The sequence below is a fragment of the Caloenas nicobarica genome, chromosome 8, assembly GCF_036013445.1.
Source record: "Caloenas nicobarica isolate bCalNic1 chromosome 8, bCalNic1.hap1, whole genome shotgun sequence".
NCBI classification, from domain to species: domain Eukaryota; kingdom Metazoa; phylum Chordata; class Aves; order Columbiformes; family Columbidae; genus Caloenas; species Caloenas nicobarica.
The window spans coordinates 13,148,293-13,172,276 of record NC_088252.1 but is presented as its reverse complement, the minus strand read 5'-3'; the positions used below and the strand labels follow the sequence as shown (position 1 = coordinate 13,172,276).

The 23,984-nt window shown below is 36.4% G+C and overlaps 1 protein-coding gene across 2 annotated transcripts in view; it reads right to left on the bottom strand.

Moving 5' to 3' along the window:
- The window catches only part of RASA2 (RAS p21 protein activator 2), a 50,259-nt gene that overhangs the window by 10,718 nt on the left and 15,557 nt on the right, over positions 1-23,984 (bottom strand). The window contains exons 5-14 of one of the 2 annotated variants that reach the window (XM_065640102.1): positions 20,404-20,480; positions 11,974-12,057; positions 10,017-10,089; positions 8,680-8,756; positions 7,205-7,303; positions 4,930-5,086; positions 3,632-3,780; positions 2,219-2,333; positions 1,688-1,762; positions 838-961 (exon numbers count right to left, since the gene is read on the bottom strand). In XM_065640102.1, the coding sequence (XP_065496174.1) occupies positions 838-961; positions 1,688-1,762; positions 2,219-2,333; positions 3,632-3,780; positions 4,930-5,086; positions 7,205-7,303; positions 8,680-8,756; positions 10,017-10,089; positions 11,974-12,057; positions 20,404-20,480 (1,030 nt within the window). Of the gene's footprint in view, positions 1-837; positions 962-1,687; positions 1,763-2,218; positions 2,334-3,631; positions 3,781-4,929; positions 5,087-7,204; positions 7,304-7,787; positions 7,801-8,679; positions 8,757-10,016; positions 10,090-11,973; positions 12,058-20,403; positions 20,481-23,984 lie in introns of those variants that run through there. The other variant, XM_065640103.1, reaches the window with a different exon arrangement.

Here is a 23,984-nt window from a genome sequence, read left to right as displayed (position 1 = left end):
CACTCTTACTCCACTGACCACTTCAGTGTGATCTGTGGGGGAAGTTGGCTACTGCAAAAGGACTGGCTTAACTACACGAATTTATGGCCTCAGTTCCAGTGACAAACGTGAATCAGAGAAAGGCTCCAGATTATGAGAAGTACATTCTTCATTTCTAGCTTACTATATGACATTTCAGATGTTAATTGAATGAAGGATAAGGGTATTTCAGACCCACCACATTATTGCTATATTAAAGCCATTCTGAAAGAATAAAACTGTTCTAATACTGGCCACATTACAAATGCATTAAATATTTTACATTTTCCATCCTCTCCAAAACTACCCATAAGTAGTAAGTCTATGGTTCTGGTAAAGCTATCTTGGTATAAGTTCTGAATGTACTAGTCATTGTTAACACAGTTGCAGTTCATGTAGTTAAGATGTATATACCAAATTTATTTTCAAGTTTACATCTTGCTTCCTTAGAAGCAATGAAGTGATCAGCTCTTCCAAATTTTATGTCTCTTTCAAGTAAACCATTTCTTGTATTACTTTGTGCTTTTCTTCTATTATCTCATACTTTTGTTGGCGAGTTCGTATTTGCTACTGTATTGCAATGTTTCTGGCCAGCTACATTTTTCTATCAGAAAATACAAAATTCTTGCTGATTGACCACAAGGCTTTATTATTAATATAAGTTACAGACTGACAGAAAAAACAAATGCCTGATTGTCAATGTAAGAAGTTCAGGGCACAGCTTTGGACAAGGCAAGAATTTTAACAGTCCCCATAAGGTGCATAAGTTACATATTTCACTCTGAACATAATTTTCAAATGTTTTTAGGGAACACTTACTTGGAAATCTTTTGGCAGCCAGATGCCTCAAAGAATAAAAAACATCACACATTAGGGTAGGACAACTTATACTTGAACACACAATTTCACGGAATACTTTGTCTACATAATAGCGTAGATTTTCCTGCAATTACGAAAAAAGGTATTTTTTCAGACCATTATCTTTTGCATTTTTGGTTTTTTCCTGAACACAAACATAACACTTTTTTCAAAACCCTGCCTGACTATTCAATTAGGTATTTTAGTACAATGCATATTTTTTTAAAAACTCAAAATTTATAAGGAATTACTAGTGTTAAAAGATAGTTTAATTATATTCACTTACATTGAAGTATATAAGCAGTGTCTGGCAATATACAACTACCTATCAAAACCTATTTTTGCAATTTGACAACAACATGTTCCAAGGAAGCAGCACTTCCCATGCATACCCAGTGAATGTTAATTTAGTTTGTTGCAGCAACTATTGCCTTAAATGTCATCCTCTGGTAACAGGCAGGTGGCAAGCAGAACTTCAATGAAAAGTGTTCGAGTCATCCTAATCAAATACCTCATCACCTAGATGCTGACTACAGAACATCAGGAACCACGACACTAAACGAACTGGTAAGGAAGACTCATCTCTGTTCAGTTTCTTCCTTCCCATCCCATTTTCCATTGGACTTTTCCTTTGTTGTTTTCATAAACAGGGATAAGAAAATACAACTTTCCCTATTTTTGCTCCGGAATCAGAGAACTGCACTGCTTCAGTAAGTTACTCATTTTCCATTACACAGAGCTGCTTTTTATAGTGTTTTTCTATCATATTTTGATAAAATTGACATTAGAAAAAACATATTAGGGAACTCACCATATTGATTTCTACGTTATCCCCTTCTCTTAATTTGATGGGATCTATTTCACAGGGTTTAGGAGACTCACATATCTGAAACAAACACACAAAACTAAAGAGTTCGGTTTTTCAGACAGAAGGCATGGAAATGCACCTATTTAAAACCAGATTCTGTCCTAGATTTAGGGGTAAAACCTTAAATAGGTGCTAACTATCCATAATAGCATGCAATAATCATCCTCACTTTTGTGTGTGCCTTTTTACGTGGATCAATTATATAAAGCATCTTGTGGGTAAACTCTGCAATGTGTTAGAGGCTGAAGAAACTGTTGTTGACTGTTTGTTTTAAAGCATCTGGAACATAAATAATAAAAAGCAGCTCCTCCCACTAAACTTAACCAATTATTACTCAATTTAACTTTCCTCTAGAATTCCCCCACCTGAGTGATTACTAGCACACGTGGAGCTGTAAGCAGAATGCTTATCAAAGAGACAGGATACCCCAGGGGGGCTAAGTGTCCTGAAAAAAAATTCACTAGGATAACCTACCTCATCAATAACAGGTTTCAAAGTAACCTTTAGGTAGTGCTTCCCCACTATTTTCATCATTTCATCTACACACCGCGTTGCTAATGAGTTGCCTCTGAAGACTGTGTTTGCTTCTCTGTAAGAAAGTAATTTATTTTATTTGAATAGGATAAAAATAACAAAGTCAGTTACAAAATCTGATTACTACTTATCTTCCTACTAAATAATTTTTTTAAAATATTTTTTCCTATATTTCAGTCAGAAATATCAGAATCTAGATACCCAGCTTGCAGTGGCATTCAGGAACAAAAAGGGAATACACAACAACATTATTACAGCTACTACCAAAACCAAGAACATAAATAAAACCATAAGGAAAAGCCTAAGAAATTTTAGACAAAGGAAGTTATAATCCAGTGTTGAATGTGAGAAAGAACAATAGAAGAAATTTCAAAAATAATGAAGACTTGTACCTCACCAATACACAATTCTTCCTCCAGTACTCCCGGTGAAAAAAGTCTTAGAGCTACAATAAACAGCATACTGCTACACTACACTGAAACTCAGACACTTCAACCAAAACATCTTCAATCTAGGGTTACACTTTTTATTCATTATGGCTATTGAAGAAAACAGAGGCAGCTGTGCTAAATAAATCTCTCTAGTCCGAGAGATTTAGTTTAATCTTTGTTACAGTTCAATTATAATGGAAAGGAATGTGTGTACTAAAATGCAGTTCAGAAAATAATTTCCCAGGAGTCACCTCTTTCTACACAGTTAAACTGTTTCACTTTATTTAAATCTGAAAACGAACTCTCCTGTGGTGACAAAATCCCTTCCAGATCTCCACAGGACATGACTCGGCACCTCAGTGGCCACTACTCAGGTCCACTTCATTTCTCTCCTAACCACAGAGCTGCAAATTCACAGGCCATACACTGCTACTTGGAAACACTCCTGTGCTTGCTACTTTCAAGGCACGCAGGACAGGTCCTTACATCTTCGCAGAAGTGTACGCCTCATTTAACTCACACACCAAAGGAAACAGGATAAAATTCTCAGCAATTTTTTAAAACACTAAGTACCAACCTAATGACCAGCAAAATTTGAAGAATGGCTAAATTATGACATTTTAAAATAAAACCATGTGTTCTTAGACACAACTCTGGACTGCTAGCTTATGTTTAGCTGTATACTAGCTCCAAGAAAATTTTACCAAATAGCATAGAATCATTAACTCTGATTCCCAGCTTCAATGTGATTTTAATGAATGTTTTTATAAACTAGCATTAAAAGATGTATGTATTTAACCAGTTTTACATAATGAGAGAAAGAAATACAACATGCTTAATTAGCAAGGTTGTATCATGAAGCCCTTTGAAACTCTAAGAATAATTTTAAAAGGCATGACATCATAAAACATGAAATACATACTGAGTGTCCTTCAGATCTAGTTCTGCCACAGCAGCAACAAATGGAACGAGCTTATGGTGGTGTAGCAACAATCGCACAAGAGGCAGAACAGCATCATACTTGTCTCGACAAACTTCACTCAGTATGTAGGCAGCAGATGCAGAAATTGGCTGTGAAAAAGAGTATGAAATCATAAGTGAAGTAGTTAACTTTTCTTCATGTATTTGGCAAAGTACAGATCAAATCTAAAATGACTATAGACATAGCTTCTTAACACAAAGTCTCAACATGGCAATTGAAAGCTTCCTTCCTACAGAAAGACTTAATTGAAAATTGGTATTATCTACTCTATACTTGACATTTAAGAATGAAATTCAGCATCTCCTCACCCTTCTCATTCTCTCTAAAGTGTCAGAGTATGGCTTTGCCACAAATCCAAGCAAGAGGAAGCAAGCAATTGCTTTACTATGTCATATATCTTTATAGGACTTTTAAAGCTATGATCAGAGTACCTTAAAATACAGTTCTCACACTTGTAAAGTATCTGTCACTGTTCTACAGTTGGGAATTTCCATATAAATACTGATCAAGTCATTTCACTTAAGTAAAAGGACAGCTGCTGACTGCTGCTACCTACATACTCGGCTCTTCCTGAATTCCAGTGAAGCAGTATTTGAATATGGGCTAGCAAACATTTTAGTCACGATCTGCTTCCTCTTTACCTTTATTCCCCTCCACCAACACTTCACCAACAATTAAGTGAAGAAAGGCTATAAAAGACCTAGGAATATAAAGCCTGGTTACTATAATTTGATCCCAGTCTCAATGTTGTGCTAACCATCTACCACACTTCGTCTTTGTCACTATGTCCACGTGAGTAATCCTGTCACACTGATTAACAGACTGAGGAAGACAGAAGCAATTGAGAAGAAGAGGAATTCGAAATCAATTCTGAAGCAGACCATTTTTGGTGAAAGTGATTATCTGCTCCTTCAGTGCCAATAATGGCTCAGTGCCCCCAGAAAACCAAAATCCAGGAGGGCAAGAGCAGCCAGTGGGAAACCAACGAGAAGAAAGTTTTTTATCTCTTCATAGAGCACAGGTTATTTCACTATCTTTGCTGGTTCTTCTAAAATCAGAAGAAAATCTTGGTAGTTCGGAGCTGGAATAGATGCTCTGCAAGCTGCTCATCTCATTGTGATGGAAGTAATTCATGCAAAGAAAAATGAAATCTCTAGAAATGCATAATTCTCATTGTCTCATATGGAATTGCATCATTAATTTTAAGTTTTCATTTTAAAATACATTTTTAAAAGTACCTGAACATCTGATGATTTTAGCAGCAAGTTTCTTAGAGAAGTGTAGTATTCAGATGGAAGCACACAGTCCTCAGTATAACAGATATTTAATCTAAGTGATCCCAAATCATCAGTTTTAGAAGACTTGTTTCCATTTTCTCTTGGTTGAAGTAAGTACCTGAAAGCAACAGGGCAATTCTAAAATATTAGATGCGCATTTCATTAATTTGGCTAATTCTACAATAAAGTATGACATTTAATTATTTCAGTATATATAAACTGAGTCTGAAAACTGGCAATAAAATTCACATAAAAACTTGAAATACAAAAGGAAAAAAAAAAAAGAGCAACATTTGATGCACCTTTAGCACGTAATGAAACTTATATTTATTTTCTCATATCTTTCCAAACAGTGAAATAGGATATACTTCTTGTAGCTCAACTGGGATAGCAGGAATAGTTAGAAATTATGTTGGGCCTTTCATTTTACATCTATGTTGTATTTAAGGTGTTGGACATTGCAGATGAAACAGATAGTGTCAAGAATTTATATGGTCTAGTCTGAAACCAGTAAAAATACATAATATTAATAGGCTGCATTCCTGAGAAACACATACTAAAGGAGAAGAAAACTCTGCTTTTTTCCAGCTCTCGGTACAAAATGTATTAAACAATCATTGGCTTTTGCTGTAGTTCAACAGGAGACGCAGCCATACAAAAATTTTAACAGCTTTTAAGTAGTGTTGCAGTATAATTTCAACATTCAGCCCAACAAACTGAAATCATACCTTCAAATTCTTTTACAGTCATTTATATTTGTACTTCTACAATCAGGAGATCAGACCTTTTTTTTTTAATCATCAGATGCATTACCCTTGAAGGTATGCTAATATAAAGGAAAGGAAAACCTCTACTCAACAGCACGACTATTAGGTTTATTTTCCCAACATTTAGTACTAGTAATACTTTTTTTATCTGCTGTACTTCAGCTGTATTCAAAAACATTTTACGTAAATTACTAATAGCATTAAAAATAGTTATTGTTAATCACAGAACTGGTTTTGATAAGCAGATCATAATTGGATATGAGGATGTTCAATACAAAGTATGCCTACAAAGTATATTAGGCACAAACGTCTCTATCAATGCTGCAAATGAACTGGACACTAGTCAGGCCAATTCAAAACGTTATATGAACACAACACACTAGTAATGAGCCCGTGCTAATATAACTTCTCTTAGCAGGTTGTTAGTGGAAGCATGTCATTATGTCAACATGGTCGTACAGCTTTTGATCAGTTCAGAGCACTGGCAGAACAAGACTGTGTCTGCAATACACGGTGTAAAAAAATAGAAAATACTGATACAAACATCTGTTACGTTTAGGGTCACATTCAAACACTAAGAATCACAGTTCAACTTTGACACATCCAAGAGATGGAGCTGAGGTGGGTACGTGGAGCACAGCCATAATGGTTCCTGTCAAGATCTGAGTTCCATTTAGTTCCTATTTACCCACTTCTTTCCTGTATGTTTTTTACATAGATATGCAAGGACTTCCTCCACTCTTTTCTCTGTACTGAAAGGCTCACTAAAAGCAGAATATTCTACGTTTCGAGGTATTTGAATCTGTTGTACTCATCAATTCCTGCTGCTAAGCACTTGGGACAGTGACAGGGCTAGAGATTGGCTCCTGCCTGCAAGAACTTCAGAAGGGAGGTTGCTGCTATGCTAAGCAGAGGTCTGTCTTTTCTGAATTCCCTTCATACCTTACCCTTCCAGCTTTTAAACTGCTGTGCCTGCTCCCCTGAAATGGCATTGGGTTGGTTCCACAAGATACTTTCTGAACCTCCCAAAGGAAGGCCATACTTAATGATTATTTTTAAATAAACTGTTCATCAGTCATTCTGGAAGCCTGACTTCAGAATTTAATTCACGTGATGCAATTCTGAGAAGCTCTTGGTTTGCTGGTTAGGCTGAAAAGCATACGCAGGTCACCAAAATCCAGCAAGATGACTGAAAGGTCATTATCTCCGTCTTCCCTTCTTCACTCTCCACACCTTCCCCTCAAACACCCGAACTATTCTGTGGGAGTGGGCAGATGGGGTGAAGAGGAGAGCAAAACGCACCCTCTGGCGAGGTTGATTTATTCAGCAGGAAAACTCTTTGGAAACACATTTTACCCAGACTAGAACAAGACGACATATTTTAATGGATAGTTAGAATAAAACACATCCTTTTCAAGGGAAGATCTGCAAGATAGAAGCAAATTCTATTCTGAGCCATCATTTCTTACCATGCTTGAAAGGAATCGTTTCTTAACACCTTCACAGGAACTTTAATTTCTCCTAGAAACACATCTTGTACCAGATTTCCATTATTCCATAGGTCAACCCTGAAAATAAGAACATTGCTTATTTTTTCCTCCCAGAGAGAAATAGAAATCTAATTAACAATAACTGCCTTACAGCACTAATCCACATGCATGCAGGCAGAGAAGTGTTAGAAATCTCACTCCATTCTAATTAAATCAAGAAGAATCAAACAAGTGGCATATTAACCCATAAAGAACAGATAAAGAAACAGTGAAAGTTAGACTCGCAGACCTTGCATCAGTAAATAAAAGTGATATTGGCAACATATATGTATTCTGAGCAGTTTCCACCCCCAAAACTGTGCACACTTCTTCTCAGGTACTTCAAGTGAACTTTTTAACCAATACATTTACATATCCCTATCTAATTGCTAGAATTTGGCACACTGCAATGCCACACCAACACATGCGCTTGTTTTTCCAAACAGCAGCTTGTATGCTTACAACCTCCAAAGGAATCACAGACTCCAGACATGCACCTTGGGTTTTTTCTATTACTTCTTACCTCTCTGACATTTCTGACAGACAGCAGTTGTTAAGAAGAACAAAAAAAATTAATACTAGATTTGTTGGGGCATGACTATTTTTCTAAATATATTTGCATCTATAATGAAATACACAATTCTAATTACGATATTCATGAAGCTAATAGTTGAAAATGCACATACCAAGTTACTTCTATAATATAATATAATAGGTATTAAAACTAACCACTAAATTCTTCTGATGCATCGCTAGCCTCGAAGACTTTTTGTCCCTCAGCAGATCTGGTGCATGTATGTGTATGAGCGCACTAAAGAGATCGAGTACGGGGCTCTCAACCATTCCAACTACACAGCATAACTACAGACAGACCTGCTCTAAGGGTAACGGAGCAGAAAAGGGGAAGATAAGTTGAAGTATTCTTTGCATTTGCAAGGAAAAGCTGCATCACAAATGTTCCCCTAGGCAGCAATGCAAAAATCATAAAAATCTCATAAAAGAGGCTTTTCCCTCTGCTTTTATTAAAAGAGCCAACTACACTTGAAACCGTAGACTAGCATCAGGTATGCTGTTATCCTTCAGTACAAATTCTATAATCAATATTCTGCCCAAACTACTATACGCTGATAGGAGGTCCTCATGCCTCTTTACTCACAGGCACAGGAAACAAGTTTAGGCTGCTAGAAACACTCTACCACTAATTACTTAAAAACATTAAAAAAAAAAAATCTCACCTTCAGTAAGAAACGCACTGAAAAGTTTGAGTAATTTTAGATGTTAGAAGGATCTTTCCTACAAATCTGATCAGTAATTCTCTGGAGTTACACTAAAACAAAACATTTCTTTATTGTTTTGATGATAAAATATTATTTAATAATGACAAAATAAATGACTTTCTAATCTACACAACATACCTGACTTCTAGTTTCTCAATATCTTCTTCTTCCACCTGAAACTGGGACTTTTTGGTGTAACTGCTGGACCTGGTTACCTGCAAGTAATTCCTTCTATTAACAGTTTTTACCATTTTATTATGAGTGTCAAAAACCAAAGAAAACCCTGCCTCTTTAACGCTGCTAAATAGTTAGTGTTTCTTTTAAAAAGGAAAAAGTTCAGTTCACCAAACAGGAGAGCAGGTGAAAAATTGGTCAGGAAGGGTTTATGGTGGAGCCTGATGAGGCTAACTGATATTTAAGGAAATTATAGTACAGATCTATTAGGAAGATAAAAAGGGAAGTATGACATGAAACTGGAAATAATTTATTCAGTTTCAGCATGAGCCCCAAGAAATTATTAAAGTTAGTTCCGAGATGTTTAAGGAAACAACAAATAAGAAGCCCGTTCTTCTTGACTGGGTTTTATCACAATTATAACCTCTTCTTTTAATTTTCCCCATTTTTTTGACTGATTACATTCTCAGTTTAACTCCAATAAATCAAAAGTCATGAAGTTATCGGAGTGGTTTGGATCGCATTTTTATCCTAATATACTTCCTAAGAAATTACACTCAGTATCTTGAGCAGGTCAACTGAAACACGCTTTAAGCTGATACTCTATACATCAGAATGGAACAATTTCTCACGTAAGTCCCACAGCAGGACCAGGATCTATATAAACACATTAAATTATAATCCATTTGAGGCACATGTAATAGTTGTACTAATTCCAACTCTCAGCTGAACATTATAGTATGCTTACATGCAAACATAGTTTTTATTAGGGAGACAAATCAGATGAAAGTTGAAACTCATCATTTGGTTACTGTAGGGCAACTCATGTGGAACTGAAATCAAGTCCTAAATAATGAAAAAGTTTTTTAAAAATAAAGTAATAAAATTAGCCTTTATTGGGTATAATTGCTACTTTGTTTTATTAAAGAAATAAATAGGGGTTTTCTTAGCTCATTGTTTTTGAAACTATTTAAATTGAATTCCACAGGATACATCAAAGTTCTCTCAGAACTCCTGATGGCAACAGATGCACCATAAAGTGATTCAAGATAACAAATTACCTTCACATACATGCTCGTGAGGAAGTTCTTTTTCACACAGTAATTGAAGGCAAATGCTATTATCTGGCAGCCCCCAGAAAATTAAGTATGTGATTCACTTACATTTGAGAGGCTAGTAAAAGCTCTTCAATTTGCTTGAAGAGACCTTTCTGCATTAGGTACTGCTATGCAGCTTGCTTAAAAATATTTGAAGGGTTGCATAAAATAGATAAACAGGCAGAATACCACACAAAAAGTTACCTCAAAATAAAATGTTTCGTTAAACTGCGGATTGCTTGTTTTCTTCTTTACTTTGGTCTTCTTTTGGTCATTCCTGTTCCAATGTGGTAAAATTTTTACCATAGACAACTTAAACACACAATTATAAAGACATTCTATTGTCAAGAAGGACCCATGCATTTAAAACATTTTTTGTCATTTTAGAAATTGCTTTGATCAATGAAGAAAATATTAAATGAGTTCATCTTCACAATATATTTTGTAAAGTTAAAATTTCAAGTGCTGTACCTAGTTAATTGTGCATCTGTCCAGCTCAAAGTTCCTATTTAATTTCACAAACAGGTATAAATTACATATATCAAGTAAAATATATCAATGACTTCAAAGCATTTCAAACTTAAGTCTGCAGGCAATTTCCTTCCCGCTGCTTGCAAGTTACAAGCACAGTTTTCCTCATCTTGTTCAACCACCAATTCCCATTTTCCCACCCTCTTTTATTGGGGAAATACCCACTACTTCTTTACAGAGAGGGTTACACCAAGTCACTGAACCTTTTCTTTGGAAGGAATTGCTGCTAATGCTAGATACTAAGCAGCATACGGTCAAACAAAACAGTTGCTCCCCACACCCTTGTGTTTTGTTTTTGATTTTACACATTTTATAAAAGAATAGAGTCTTATGCAGTTAGTAAAGAGCGGATAGTATAAAGATGCTTTCTAAAAGAAACAATAACAAAATGGGGGGAAAAACAGAGGACGGAGAAGAAAAACTGTCCTAGACATCAACTAACTGTTTTCATGCATTCACCATATAAATACTGCAGTCATGGTACACAAGTCACACAGGCATGGGATTGGAAAATCTTAACCAGGAACTTCTGTCAGATTTGCACACATATTCCCACACCAATGGGTAAATATTTTGCAGGACCAACATTCACCTGGTTCCATCTGTATCACAGGACTAAAAAGGGAAATATATGTCAATTTACCTTCTTTGGCTATCAAAACCATGCTTCCTAGGTATAATTCTTGAATCTCTCTAGTCCTCTTAAAACACCCCAACCAACCAAGCCAAAATGAAAAAACCCAACCAAACACACAAAACAAAACCAAACAAACAAAAACCCCCACCAACCCAAACCTTTAAAAAAGTGATCATGTATTACCAAGGAGGAAAAAAAAAAAAAAAACTCTATTTGCTCAGTGCTTACTCAGGGACAATCCTTCTGAAGTTTTTAAAAATACAAGTTTACTACAGGACGTTCTGTCTCTCTGCTCACAGCAGCAATTCTTCAGTACTGGAGAAAGTAGATTGATTAAGGTTTAACGTTGCAAAAAAAAGAAACAACTGAAACCTAGCTTACTTTAGATGTTATTGGTGCAGGACTTGCAGATCGTGAATGCGTTTGATATAGGATTTTTCTTAAATGGAAAACCACAACAGTTATTCAGGATTACTGACCCAAAAACCAGGAGACATTTAAACTGTGGGGACTTCGAATGTAGCATTCTGAAGGTGCTGGCATCAGAAAGGTCTCACCAGAGCCTCTACTCTCTTGCTTCCTCCCAATTGCTAAATATTTGCCACAAAGAAACTCACACATTAAGAAAAACAGGAAATAGAGGAAGGCAAGTGAGCAATTGACTATATCATCCCATACAGGAATTTGAGAAAAATGCATAGCAAGTACAGTGCAGATAACAAGAGTTCAGTACAAAACCTGAGAAGAAAGAAAGAACTGAGTGACACGTGGTTATTGACCAGTGCAGGCAATTCAGACAGACCAAACACTTTCATCATCTTCCAAGTACAGTAGGGAAGGTGACAGTACAGTAACAATGGGAGATGTGATGTATGCAAAATACATTTTAAGATTTTTCTATATTTTAAAGATTTTGCTTAAAACCTGTGACTTTCTTTTCCAAGTCTAAGATCACAACATTTTAGATTAAATAATTTTAAACTAAAGTGTTACCTGGAAGGGCCCACAAGAGAGACTGTTGCGTAAGGGTCACAATTCTGTCCATTTATAAGAGGCAACCCGTGGCACTCCTTTATCCTACAAGGAAAAGGCAATCAATAGATCAGATGTCTATCGCTTAAAAAAAATAAACCCAAACAATCCTTTATTTTTTAAAATATTTTATTATGTCCTGCCGTATTACACATTAATATGTATCTCGACCCAACGTAATGTATGTACATGAAGTAGAAGGTAACTACAGATCTCTGGATGGTAATACAAGGTCATACTCAAGCGTACAGTCAGACTTAGGGGGCTCTGTGAGAATAAAATTATTGGAATTGCTTCAGTAAAAGCATTTCAGTATCACACATGCATGGAAAAATCCTAAGCAAAATGAACTATGTTAGGGAAAACTGCAGACTTCATTAACTTTAAAATTCGATTTCTCAAGGCCCACAAAAAGCTATTTGATCTCATCTAAATGGCAGCAACTACATTTGGAAGGCATTAAAATGGATTCAAATATTTTGTTTCAGCTGAACTACATTCCAAGTACGGTGAGAAATGCAAAGTCCTATTCTGAAAAGTTATTTAAAATTAAGCATTCAAAACTATTAGTATATAGTCCTAGTATGTCTAAGTTCTATCCATACTACTCAGCCACAAAGAGAAAAATCACTTTACCTTTGAAATAGTGTTTAAAGTTTATTTTCAAACTCTTTTCACAATAGTGCATGATCAGGGCTAAACAGACCTTTTAAAAATACTGTTTTCTTCCTTAATTCATACAGTAAGTTTTAAGGTCGTGTTTAGCAGGTACAGAGGCACATTGTGCACCACTCCTGATGCAAAAAGGACGGGCTGGTTAGAAAGTAATGCTTATGGGGACAGAGACACATTTGCTGGACCTTTCTGAGGCTTGCAATATTTTCAAACCACCACAGCAGCAACACGACTAAAGCAGAACTGGGTCAGCAAGCTGACTAACCTTCAGATGCTGCCCACATATGAGTACTATATAAAAATAGCTGGAATAACAAAAGTAAAGCAAAACAGTTTGTAAATTTACAGCAGAAATCAGGCTTTCTAGCAAAATGATGCTCTAATGTAGCCATGCAAACTGTAGTACCTATTAAGTCCAGAAACATTCAGCAGATTATAGTTGCATAAACAAGACCCAAGTGAGATCTGAATGCTATATTCCTGTTCTCACTTTTAAAAATCATCTGTTTTTAAATAACGTACTTCAGGAATTTAACTAAGTTAATCTAAGTAAGTTTTGGTTGCTGTAATTAGCCAGTTTGAATAAAATCCAAAACCTATTATATGTAACTTCAGGAGAAAAAAAGACTTTTCTGCTCTACATTCATATAAATAATCAAGTAAACATTCTAATACTTCCACGTGGAATATTAAGTTGTGCGGATCAAGTTAAAGTTACATAGCAGCAACAGTAGTTGCATGCTGTTAAGTGAATGCTTTCTCGTACTGTAGAAAAAACAGTGTTAAAAGGATAATAAGATTTGCAAACTCAAACATTCACAAGTGAGTAAACAGCAGACACTAACACTCCAGTGCTGCCTCACAACCCCACCCTCTCTGGAGTATGCACAATTATAAACCAGATGGTATTTTCTCCCTCCAAAAGTCCCTTTGTCTTAGCCAGTTCAGGGAACATTGAGTGCTAAACCACTGCACAATCATTTGTTATTTTTCTTCCAGCTTTCAAGCACGTGGCCTTCAGCGTTTCAATAATTTTTGAATCACAATGTACCCTACAGTGATTTCAAACCCACTATTTTAAATGGGTTCTTGAAACATCCAGTTGTTTCATAAGCATTAATTGATTCCTCCTCCAACACACACGTGACACAGAAGAGTGGCAACAAAATTAAAGTGTCTAGACTTCTCAGTCATTTGGGGTATCTGATTTGGGGCAGCTAGAACTTGATTCTTTCAGACCATCAGGCATTTTGTAGCACCAAACATCCTGTCTCTGTAGCTCCCAGAGATTTCCAGTTTCAGGTGTGAGTGCTGAGTGTAACTGTAAGTTGGTCTCAACTTGAATCTCACAGAAAATTCATAGCAGGTGGATCAAGTCCAACCTATCTGGATAGAATTCAACTATTTTTTACAAGAACACCATGGTTTCTCTTCCTACAGCCTGTGTCATGTTCAGCAAGCTCCAGGGTTTCTCCAGCAAACAGACATGCCCTACGGTTTCTTTCCCTATGTATGAAGTTTCTCACTCCTTCCCTGATCACTCTATGAATGACCTGCATACTTGACACAACGATCTCGTGGGAAAACGTGTATTATCATATCAACAAAAATGATCACCATGCCCTACTTTTGATTACAGAAACAGCTTGTTCCAGTCTCCCTGTCTTCTCAGAGCTTGACCACAACAAGCACAAACTAAAGGACAGCTTGTTCACGATTTCCTGTAAGTTGAAAACATTTTGTTGACAACTACACGGCCTTGCTGCAGAACTAGAATCTCCAGATTCATCATATAGATCTGTCACTTCAGGCTGATTTCACGCTCCAGTCAGTCTCTCTGTGTAGGCAGTTCTACCATTCCCTTTTCATCTCCTGCCCAAGCCCCAGTTCCACTGCCAGCAAGTAAGGTCCTACCTAGGTTAGACAGCCTACTCCATTCCAACACCTCACAAAACAAACAACACCCCAGTACCTCTGACCATCAACTCTTAATACTTCATTTTCAGACCAATCAGGCTCAAGAATTTGTTCCAAACTTCTCTCACCTCCTCCGTTTCCATCTCTCACTCTAAGCTTGCCAGTCATGACCACCCCTGAACTCTCCAGTTACTGCCTGGAGTCTGCTTTAGACATTATCTGACAGCACCGCTAAGTCAACCAAACTGCACTGAAATGGTGGATCCTTCTCCTTCTCTTACACTCCTGCCTTGCATCTATCACCTATGGTGGTTCTGTTTACTAATCTTGCAGAAGGTGTCTAGGTTTTGAGCCCGTTTTCGGTCCGTTTGGCAACCTGAATTAACCTATTCAAGCAGAAGATCTCACAAGTTGCAAAGGCAGCGCAAGGCAAGCAGCCATTCCAGGCGGGAAGCCATTAGATCAGCTCAGCACTATCAAACTCGATTGTTACTTCCTAGGGACTGAATTGCTGCAGATAGTTTTAAGCTAGTAAACAAACAGCCTCCAGTAAACATGTTTAAATTTTTTTGAGATGTTTGAAGTGGTTCAATTAGAGTAGACTTAACAGAAATGCAAAAGTGCACTGAAAAGTGCAGCCTCAAGCCTCTTATATTTTTGATTACTACATCTTTGTGTAAAGCCTAAGCAACAGCTAACAGAAGGACTTTCGTTCTTTTCTCAAACTACTGATCAGTTATGGTACAGTGTATGAGATCTTTCAGTTTACATTAATTCATGCTTCACATCTCAGTAGTTTGTTCTGCAAGAGGAGTTTCATACAGGAAATATGAGCCTTTCAGATACAACTGGCATACATTCAGCACATCAGATGGAAACAAGTCCTTAAAAAGACACAGACCGCAATAAACCCCTTCAATGATGGAGGGACTATCTCCACCATTCAAACCAACTGAAGTCCTCCAAGTGCAGAAACTAAATAACTCCAGCCACAAAGATTTGTGAACTTCATAAAAATTGGTACATTCCTTAGAATGACTTCATGGGAGCAGATGAAGTATAAACAGGACAGTAACCAACTGACAGGTCAATTTTAGATAGTATAGTGTATAATTTGTTTAGAAAAGTGCCAAAAAAGACAAAATCTAGCTGTAATAAGCTGCTTCTGGGCTTTCGAGTATTTGCATGGTAAATACATAAAACTGTTTCTTTCAGAGTTGAAGTCATGCTAAACACAGAGCAGGCGAGTCCTACCATCCAATAGCCTAATTTGGCAAGAAACCATCCAAGTATCATCCGTTTCAGCAACAGCAAATATGCAAACAATGGTCACACAAACTTGTTTTTCTGCAAATGTATATTTTTAAAATGTGATACTATACATGACATTAGGAGTTTAGAAAAAAAAAAAAAAAAAAAAGAGCCAGCACTGGGCCAGCAGTTAACCTACTGCATTATCTTTTTCAACTCCTCATTCACACATTAGAAAAGGAAACAACTAGAATCAGAGACAAAAAATTAATTCAAAAATGGTTTCTGGGTGTATCTACATGAAATTTAACAGCAAGTTTCCAATTAATACAAAAATTACGTAAAAAATCAGGGCCTAGCCCACTGTAAGTGGTCTCTAAGAGAGTCATTCAAAGGAAAATTAACTTTATGCTTGTATTTAAAAAAAAAAGTATAAGAGCTTCATTGATATAAGATAAGCAATTACAAACCTTAATTTGACTTCCCCCAGGGAAATATGTATTTCAATATCATGTTTTTAGAATGCTTATACAACCTGAAAGACGCAGCTGGCTTTAGAAAATCCCACCTTAAGAAAACTATCATTTTTCCTTCCCTCCCCTCCCACCCCTGCTCCTCCGTACCAAGTAAGACCAGATCAGTCAGTTGTGGTGTATCTTGTACATGACCACTTTTTGTCAGCTTGAGCAAAAGGAGGAAACTTCCAGTTTTTAAGAAGGATTTTTTTGACTGTTATCCACAGTTTTGCTGATATAAATGTAGTTTGTGATACCTTAATACTTAACCTTCCTCAACCTTACATCCCGTATATAAAGTTGGAGAATAGAGCCCTAATAAGGAACTAAATTAAAAACAAAACCAGAAGGAGTTGGGAGGGGGATAGAGTACAAAAATAAACAAACAAGGAATCACATTCCTGGTTTCATTACAACTGACCACCCCTTCAGTATATGCAGCACACTTATCTTTCTAAAATCACATGTTCTTTTCCCAACAACTTCTTGTTTGGAAAAGTTGGGTTTACCATAGGTACTAGCATGAGAAACAAAGCCTTTGTCCCTCCCACATTAGCTGTAAGAGGCTAACATCATCGGCAGCTCTCTGTTGTCCAAATCTTTAACTGCTTCCAACTGGAATTATCTTCAGTTTTTAAATCACTCCACATCATAAAACCCATCTAGATGAACAGCAAAAAATGCTTCTATAACCATGTCTACAGAACCAAAATACTTAGAATCTGTATCCTAGTCAGGTCTACTCCTATCACTTTGATTCAGCCACAAAAAAGGTGAGGGGGGGACTCAAGATAATGCTTAGAATCACAGCCCTTGAATCACTTGCTATTGTCTGTGCATTTAACACGATCTTTACTCCTGTGTTATGAAAGTTATAGCTACTACTTTACATCTTTGCAGAACTTCTAGGCTCTCAGGGAATACACGGTGGAAATCCATTAGAAACTTACCGATGCACAAAAGCCAGCCCAAGTGTCTAGAATGCTCTTATCCTACAGAAAAATTTAACAGGTGAAGGTTTAAAAGCTTCCCTGTCTCGTTATGCTGAGAGATTGTTAATTTGAACATGAAGTAAAACATGGCTCTGAAAAGCAAGTATTATCACCTGTATTTTGAGTATTTTTTTTCCACTATTTTTTTTCTTTGGCCAATACTTTTTCAGTTTTTGGACAGGTCAAGAAGAGGCAGGGACAGAAATATACATATACACCCACTCTTTGTCATTTTTTACTCAGTCACAGCTCTGCTACTTCCCATCTTTCAGCTTTGCTAAAGGAGTTACTAATACAATGACTTCTCAGCACCTGGTGACTAACAAAACATAGCAATAAGTGCATCACTGACTAATTATCCTCAGAAATTTACAAAATAAGCAGACTTTTAAAGAGTTGAAATTTTCTATTAAAGAACCTAGCATGTATTTTCTCTAAGTTCCTCATGTTTTATGATCAAAAGGGTCCCAAAAATTCCCTCACATCCATTTCTATAATGCTATATCCAGTGAGAGATTTCTTATTTCTCATGGTCTCACATGTACATCCAAAAATACATTTATGTACAATATACTACTTATACAGCCAATTTTTTCAAGGCTGTCAGTATGTCTGGTAAAATACTACTATATATTTTTAGTCTAAGGAACTCTAGTGCGTTTCATAATCTCAGACAAAGACAAAAGTACTGATGTAATACTGCAGCATTTAACGCACAATCCTCTCCCACATGTCAGTGAGGGGATGAGTGCAGCAACCACCAAAGAACCCTGAGTTCCTTTTGATTGTTTATCTCCATCATAAAGAGATCCCCAGAGAGGGCACAGTGAGTAACCCACTTCCGACTCTAAACTGCAATCTGCAACAGTAACTTTCTAAAGTAACTTTTCTTCATCACATGAAAAAAAACCGAAAATATTTTTTAAATAATAATCATTAAAAAATTAACTTAGACTAAAGTCCATGGATATCTAAAAAAATTAAATTAAAAAACCCCAACATATATCAGAAAGTTGGGAATAAAATATAAAGTCATAAAACTCCAGATAGCTTTTGGTGGTGAATAGTCCATGGGGGAAAAGCCATTCTAATTCTGCCTTGTGCTACAAGTGTGATACATAAGCAAGAGCAGCAAGACTCCCAATGAACCAAGCTGCCACCCACTGTACAAAGATAAACACGTTCTAAATTCTCTTTAAGTTACAAATATACATTGATGTACTGCAAGTTTCCGTATCTTATCTGAACTATCAGCCTACAAGAGCCACGGAAGCACCACCAGTTTCACTGGTTTAGCTCTTTCACAGAACTACCTTCCCTTTCCATACCAAGTAACAGAAAAGCAAAGAGATTATTTTGCTACGTCTTGCTCCAACTAAACTACTCATCTTGGTTTAGATAGTTAAGACAAAAAGAATGTAATTTAAACTTCATAATGAAAATTACATCAGCAAAATTGACAGTGTAATGGTCCCCCCTGCTCCCTGGAGCTGATCGGAACACGAAGTCAGTGAGACAAATGGAAAACCACACACCATTTCCTCCCCTCACAGTTTTGCAATACAACCCATTCTTTCTCACTAAATCCTCAGAGAAGATTAAAAAAATTTTTAAAAGCCAAAAACCACCGCCTCACACTCTGAATAAATATATAAGTTAATGAACAATATTGGAAAGCAAAACTAAAGAATCTTACTATGTTTTGAGTTTTTATTCTTAATTTTCCTTTAGTCTTTATAACCCCCTAGTTTGTGTCCTTTTCTTCACCTGGCCTATCCCACAATCTGTCAGAAGACAAGCACAGAGGAGCCTTTATTTCTTTCTGAATCACTAAAAATAAAAAACTGAGGTAAGACTGGCTTGTTCTCTTGAATCTTACTTATGCTGAGAACATAAGGAAGAGTCACAAGAGAACGCTGCCAATCTCACTGAGTCTCTACAAGTCATTGGTTTCCACTGGTCTGTTCAATGAAAGGAAACAGTCTCCCAGAGGCAAGCAACATAGAAGGCTGACAGATTTCTTCCAAAATATAGGATAGGATTAGTTAGTTTCTAGAAAGACTGGTTTCTTCCCGTATGCCATTATCAGACAAACTTCTTAAAAGTGTCAAAACATTTCTGTACAGTTGTATTTGCATTAGCTTCTTAACAATTTCTAGCCTTAAATGTATTGCTTAATAATGAATAAAAAGCAGCAGAAATTACCAGTACATGTGGAATTTTGGTCTGCTGTGACTACCATCTGAAAACTGTACATTCAGACTCCCGAAGTCAGCACATCGGATCATTATCAAACACAAGAGTAACAATGCAAGAATACACGCTGGTTAGTATCTTCCAATGTATCTCATTCTGTGCTTTTTCTTTAATATTGGTGACATTTGTCTTTTATGAAATAACATATACCAAAAATTTACTGTTTCTATGAAGCTCTTCGACATGCTGTAATGTCTTTACACTTCGGAGTCAAAATTAAGTTTGGTAGTGAAAACTCCTGAAGTTGCCGCTAAGAAATTTTACTGAAATGTGGCAAAGTTATGCTGCTCCAGAATGGCAATTCCTGTACTTTGTTTTTCTAGAAACACTCCTTATCATGGCTAACCATGAGAAAGTAATTCTGAAGCAAAACTAAAAGTGGATTTTCACAAACCAAAATATTACTACTGAAAAAGTTTCACACTGTTCTCAACACCACTGCCAGCGGCTCAATTCTGTCAGTAACAGCAGTTTTGGGTATTCCTGGCTTTCTCACCAGATCCAAGACAATTGGAATTACAAGACACTAATGATACCAGACAGCCATGCTGAGTCCTAAAAAAAATTGAGTGCTCTGGGAGCAGCAGAGACGAGCAGGTGTGAAAAACTTCTGCAGGAGCTTCCTAATACATCTATTCCCTCAGCAAGGTAGGCTCCAAGGAAAGTCATACAAAAAGGAAAATGTCGTTGGTATCAGCATGTGCAAACATTCAGTATTAAGAGAGACAAATCGTATCATGATCTAACAAACAACTAAATATTCAAGGATTAATGTATTTTCTTACTGTACTACTAGTTGTTGGCACACAGATCCATTATCTGTTATCAGTTCATTCAGTTTTAATTCAAGGTGAACTTTTCCCTGAAAAAAACAAGAGAGAAACATAAATAGTATTAAGAGACTTTATTTTAAAAGTAGTAATTAGAACAACAATATAGTTTACAGTTAGAAGCTGTTTCAGGTAATTCCAATATATCCACTTTAAGCGAATATGTATTCTAAAGCATGTATCCTGCAAGTGGAGTGTAATGAATGCATTTGAACTTGGAGAGACAATGATAAAGAGAAGCATTATCGTCAACTGTAGACACATGAATTGGCCAAGCCTCCACAGATCTAACACATGCAAAAAATATTTCTTCCAGCTTGAGGAAGTACCAAGAACAAGAGTCCCTTTCAGCCTTTTTTGTCCTAAGCACAGGATGAATCCTTGAACAAACAAACAGTGCGTTTGTGAGCATTTCAGGAGAAAGTTCTAAAATGACCTAGGACTCTGAAGGGAGTCAGACATATTTAGAAAATTAGAATAGTATGTAGTAGCCATAACCAATAACATTTAATACCCTGCTGTGAAACCCTGTCCATCCCATCAGACACAAGATCATTTAGAAATTTACTATGCATACCAGTGCAGCTTTCAACTGCCTCACGAATATCAAACACAACCAAAGGAGAGGAAAAGGTGGCAATTGCTAAACCTGGCGTTCTCCTTTTCTGTTTCTGAGATTGTAGGATGTATTAAGAAAAAGAATCCATAAACGATGGCACAGCATGAATTAACTTCAGAATTCGGCAAGGGCAAGCCCACTCCACTCTTTCAATAAAAAGGCTCCAAAAACTCCAATATGCAACTTTCCTGGCAGGATCAAAATTTGGTACTATAACCTTGCTCCAAACATCTACTGCCTGAACAATACTGCTACTCCTTTCAGTGCCTGGCTATTCGCCATGGCTTTCACATCTAAGACAATCACACACTAACACAGTCTTTCCTCTCAACCATATTCTCCTTAGTATTCTTGGAATTTGTCTATTTGCTAAATGGATCATCAGATGACACTGGTCTGTCCACAATTATGATTCTTGGGGTTGGGACCTGGAAGGTAATTTTGAAGTGCAGCAAACAAAGCAAGATATAATATGAAGTATAGTTTTGCTGTACAACACTAACATGGAAGTAAAACCCCTAGCTGATCTTGCACACGTTTTCTAAAGTACTTATGTTTTCACATAAAACTGAAATGTTTTTATTGTAAGTCCCCTGGGGCAAGGGCTGTGTTCCTCTGTATGTCACATGGGAGGAGAAGTGAAGTTTCTTTTATACGGAAGTTTTACATGTAACTTTTGGGATGCTTGCCAAGTGTTTTGCAAACTGTTACTACATGCATTGAAACACAGGTACATAAAGAAAATATTTGTCAAGCAGAGAAACTCAATTACAAAAATAGATTCACAGGATAAAAACAGGATAGCACGAAGCATGCCAACAGCCTTACAAGGCAAAGGTTTTGAATGACAAAGACATTAGTAGTGCTTACTGCAATAGCTGCCTCAACTAGTTTTAGTAGGCAGACTTTGTGACTGCCCTGAACATCCTCCTTTTGCTTAAAAAAAAAATAAAAATAAAAATCATCTGTTCTACACTGACTAGCAAGAGTAAAATAGAAACTTTACTACTTCTGAGAACTATCTAAAGATGTAGTTTATTCAAAACTCAGCACCACGATGGCTACAGTAACATGGCTCTAAGTAAATATTTCCCTTACATGTATGGAGAGTTTGGGGTATGTTTTCATTGTTTTGTTTGTTGAGAGCAGCATGATGATTTCCTCAAGTGGCTCATCTGCAGATCTATATTGGAACTTTCAACATAATACGCAACCAGGTTTTAAACGTGGTTGTACAGGTTGCTTTTAGATCAAAAAACAAAGAGAAATCAGGTATTCTTACACAATAAATAAGCAACACACTTTATAAGTACGTAGTCTTAATCTGTAGATCTCAGGGTTGTTCAAAGGCAGGTAGGTACCATTTACACTTTACAAATGGATTAACAATCAGTTTTCAGATACTGACTAGAGAAAAATGGAGCTGTTGATTATGTGGCCAAGCTTCACACAATAAAGGAGTCAAAACCAGAGTGTCCAAATCACCAACTTAAACTTCAGAACTACAAAAAAAATTTAGTTCAACACTTTTGGTTTTACTATTGCTACTGCATTTTAACTCTATTTTAAGAGGTTTTTTCTCCCCACTGTTTAGATATTTTGATCATTTCTACATTATAAGATAGTACAAGTATCTATAATAAATACAAGTTTTCTACAGCTCTTAAGTGGAAATAAAAAATATTTATGCGTACAGGTGCTCATAGGCTGTGCCCACATTCCATATACAGAATCACACTACTGTTCCAAGTGTACCACAAAGTAACTTCTTACAGTGTTAGTTTTCTTCCTTAAACCTTCTCTCCCTCAAATTTAAGAGGAAGAGATGCATACTCTTTCAGCTGAAGGGTAGTCAACACTTGGGAAAGTTATTGAAGGTAGTGGAGAGGTGATAACAGTTATTTTCCAGTCTTTTCAAAAACCATAGAAGTGTGTGAAAGATTTTGACCATATCGGTGTATTTTGCGAGTATAGATCAGATCTCTACAAAATGTTTCCTGCTATGAATAAAGGTCAAAGGCATGTTTAACAATAGGACCTCATTTCAAACCAGCTAAATGAAGACTTAAGAAAAAAAAAAAGGGAGGGTGAGGCAAGCAATCCTAAGAACAAGTTTATTAGCATGCTGAAGCTAGCTGCATTTTAGAAAACATGAAGATATTTTATATAAATATAAAAACAAGTTTGTGCCAGTTGCAGTTAAATATGGCCTGCTCCACTCGACTTGGCAAATGCTACTTTATTTGCTTAGTATTCCCACATTCATGTATACTTTTCAAGAACTAGTGGACAAAGGAAGAAGTTTTAACAACACAAGATGAATATCCATTCACACCAGCTAAGATCAAAACACAGAGCAAATGCTTTCTAAAAATCAAAGTAATTTTTACTGACTTTCAATGGCTGGGGAAAGGCCACGCTCCTCCTATACATACTGTAAAGAAAATACTACACCCATCACCCTTCTTTCACCAAAACCTTGTATTAACTCAAGCACATAGTGCTTTTACTTTGCTGAACTTTTAATCACCACCACTTCAGACCACCTGTATAAGTACAGAGCTATGGAAGGTCTACAGATGTCAGGTCTACAGCTTCTGTATTAGGAGTGGATTGTGATCCTAGAGAAGTCCTAAACTTATTACAAACAAGGTGGTTTTAGAAAATGACTGGTATATTTACCTCCCACCTCCTCAACTCTGTTTTGTAGGAATCTTCAAGCTTAGTTTTTTGTAATTCCAGAAAAGACAAAAACGTTATATTTAATATACTTTTGAGTCTTTCTAGAAACTGTCAAAGTTATTAACAAACTCAAATCTCTTCCAGTGATACTTTCATTTGTCCTACCAAGGTAGAGCTGACAATTTCCCATACAAATAAGAATGTATGGACTGTAAAGAAAAAAAAAATCCATAAT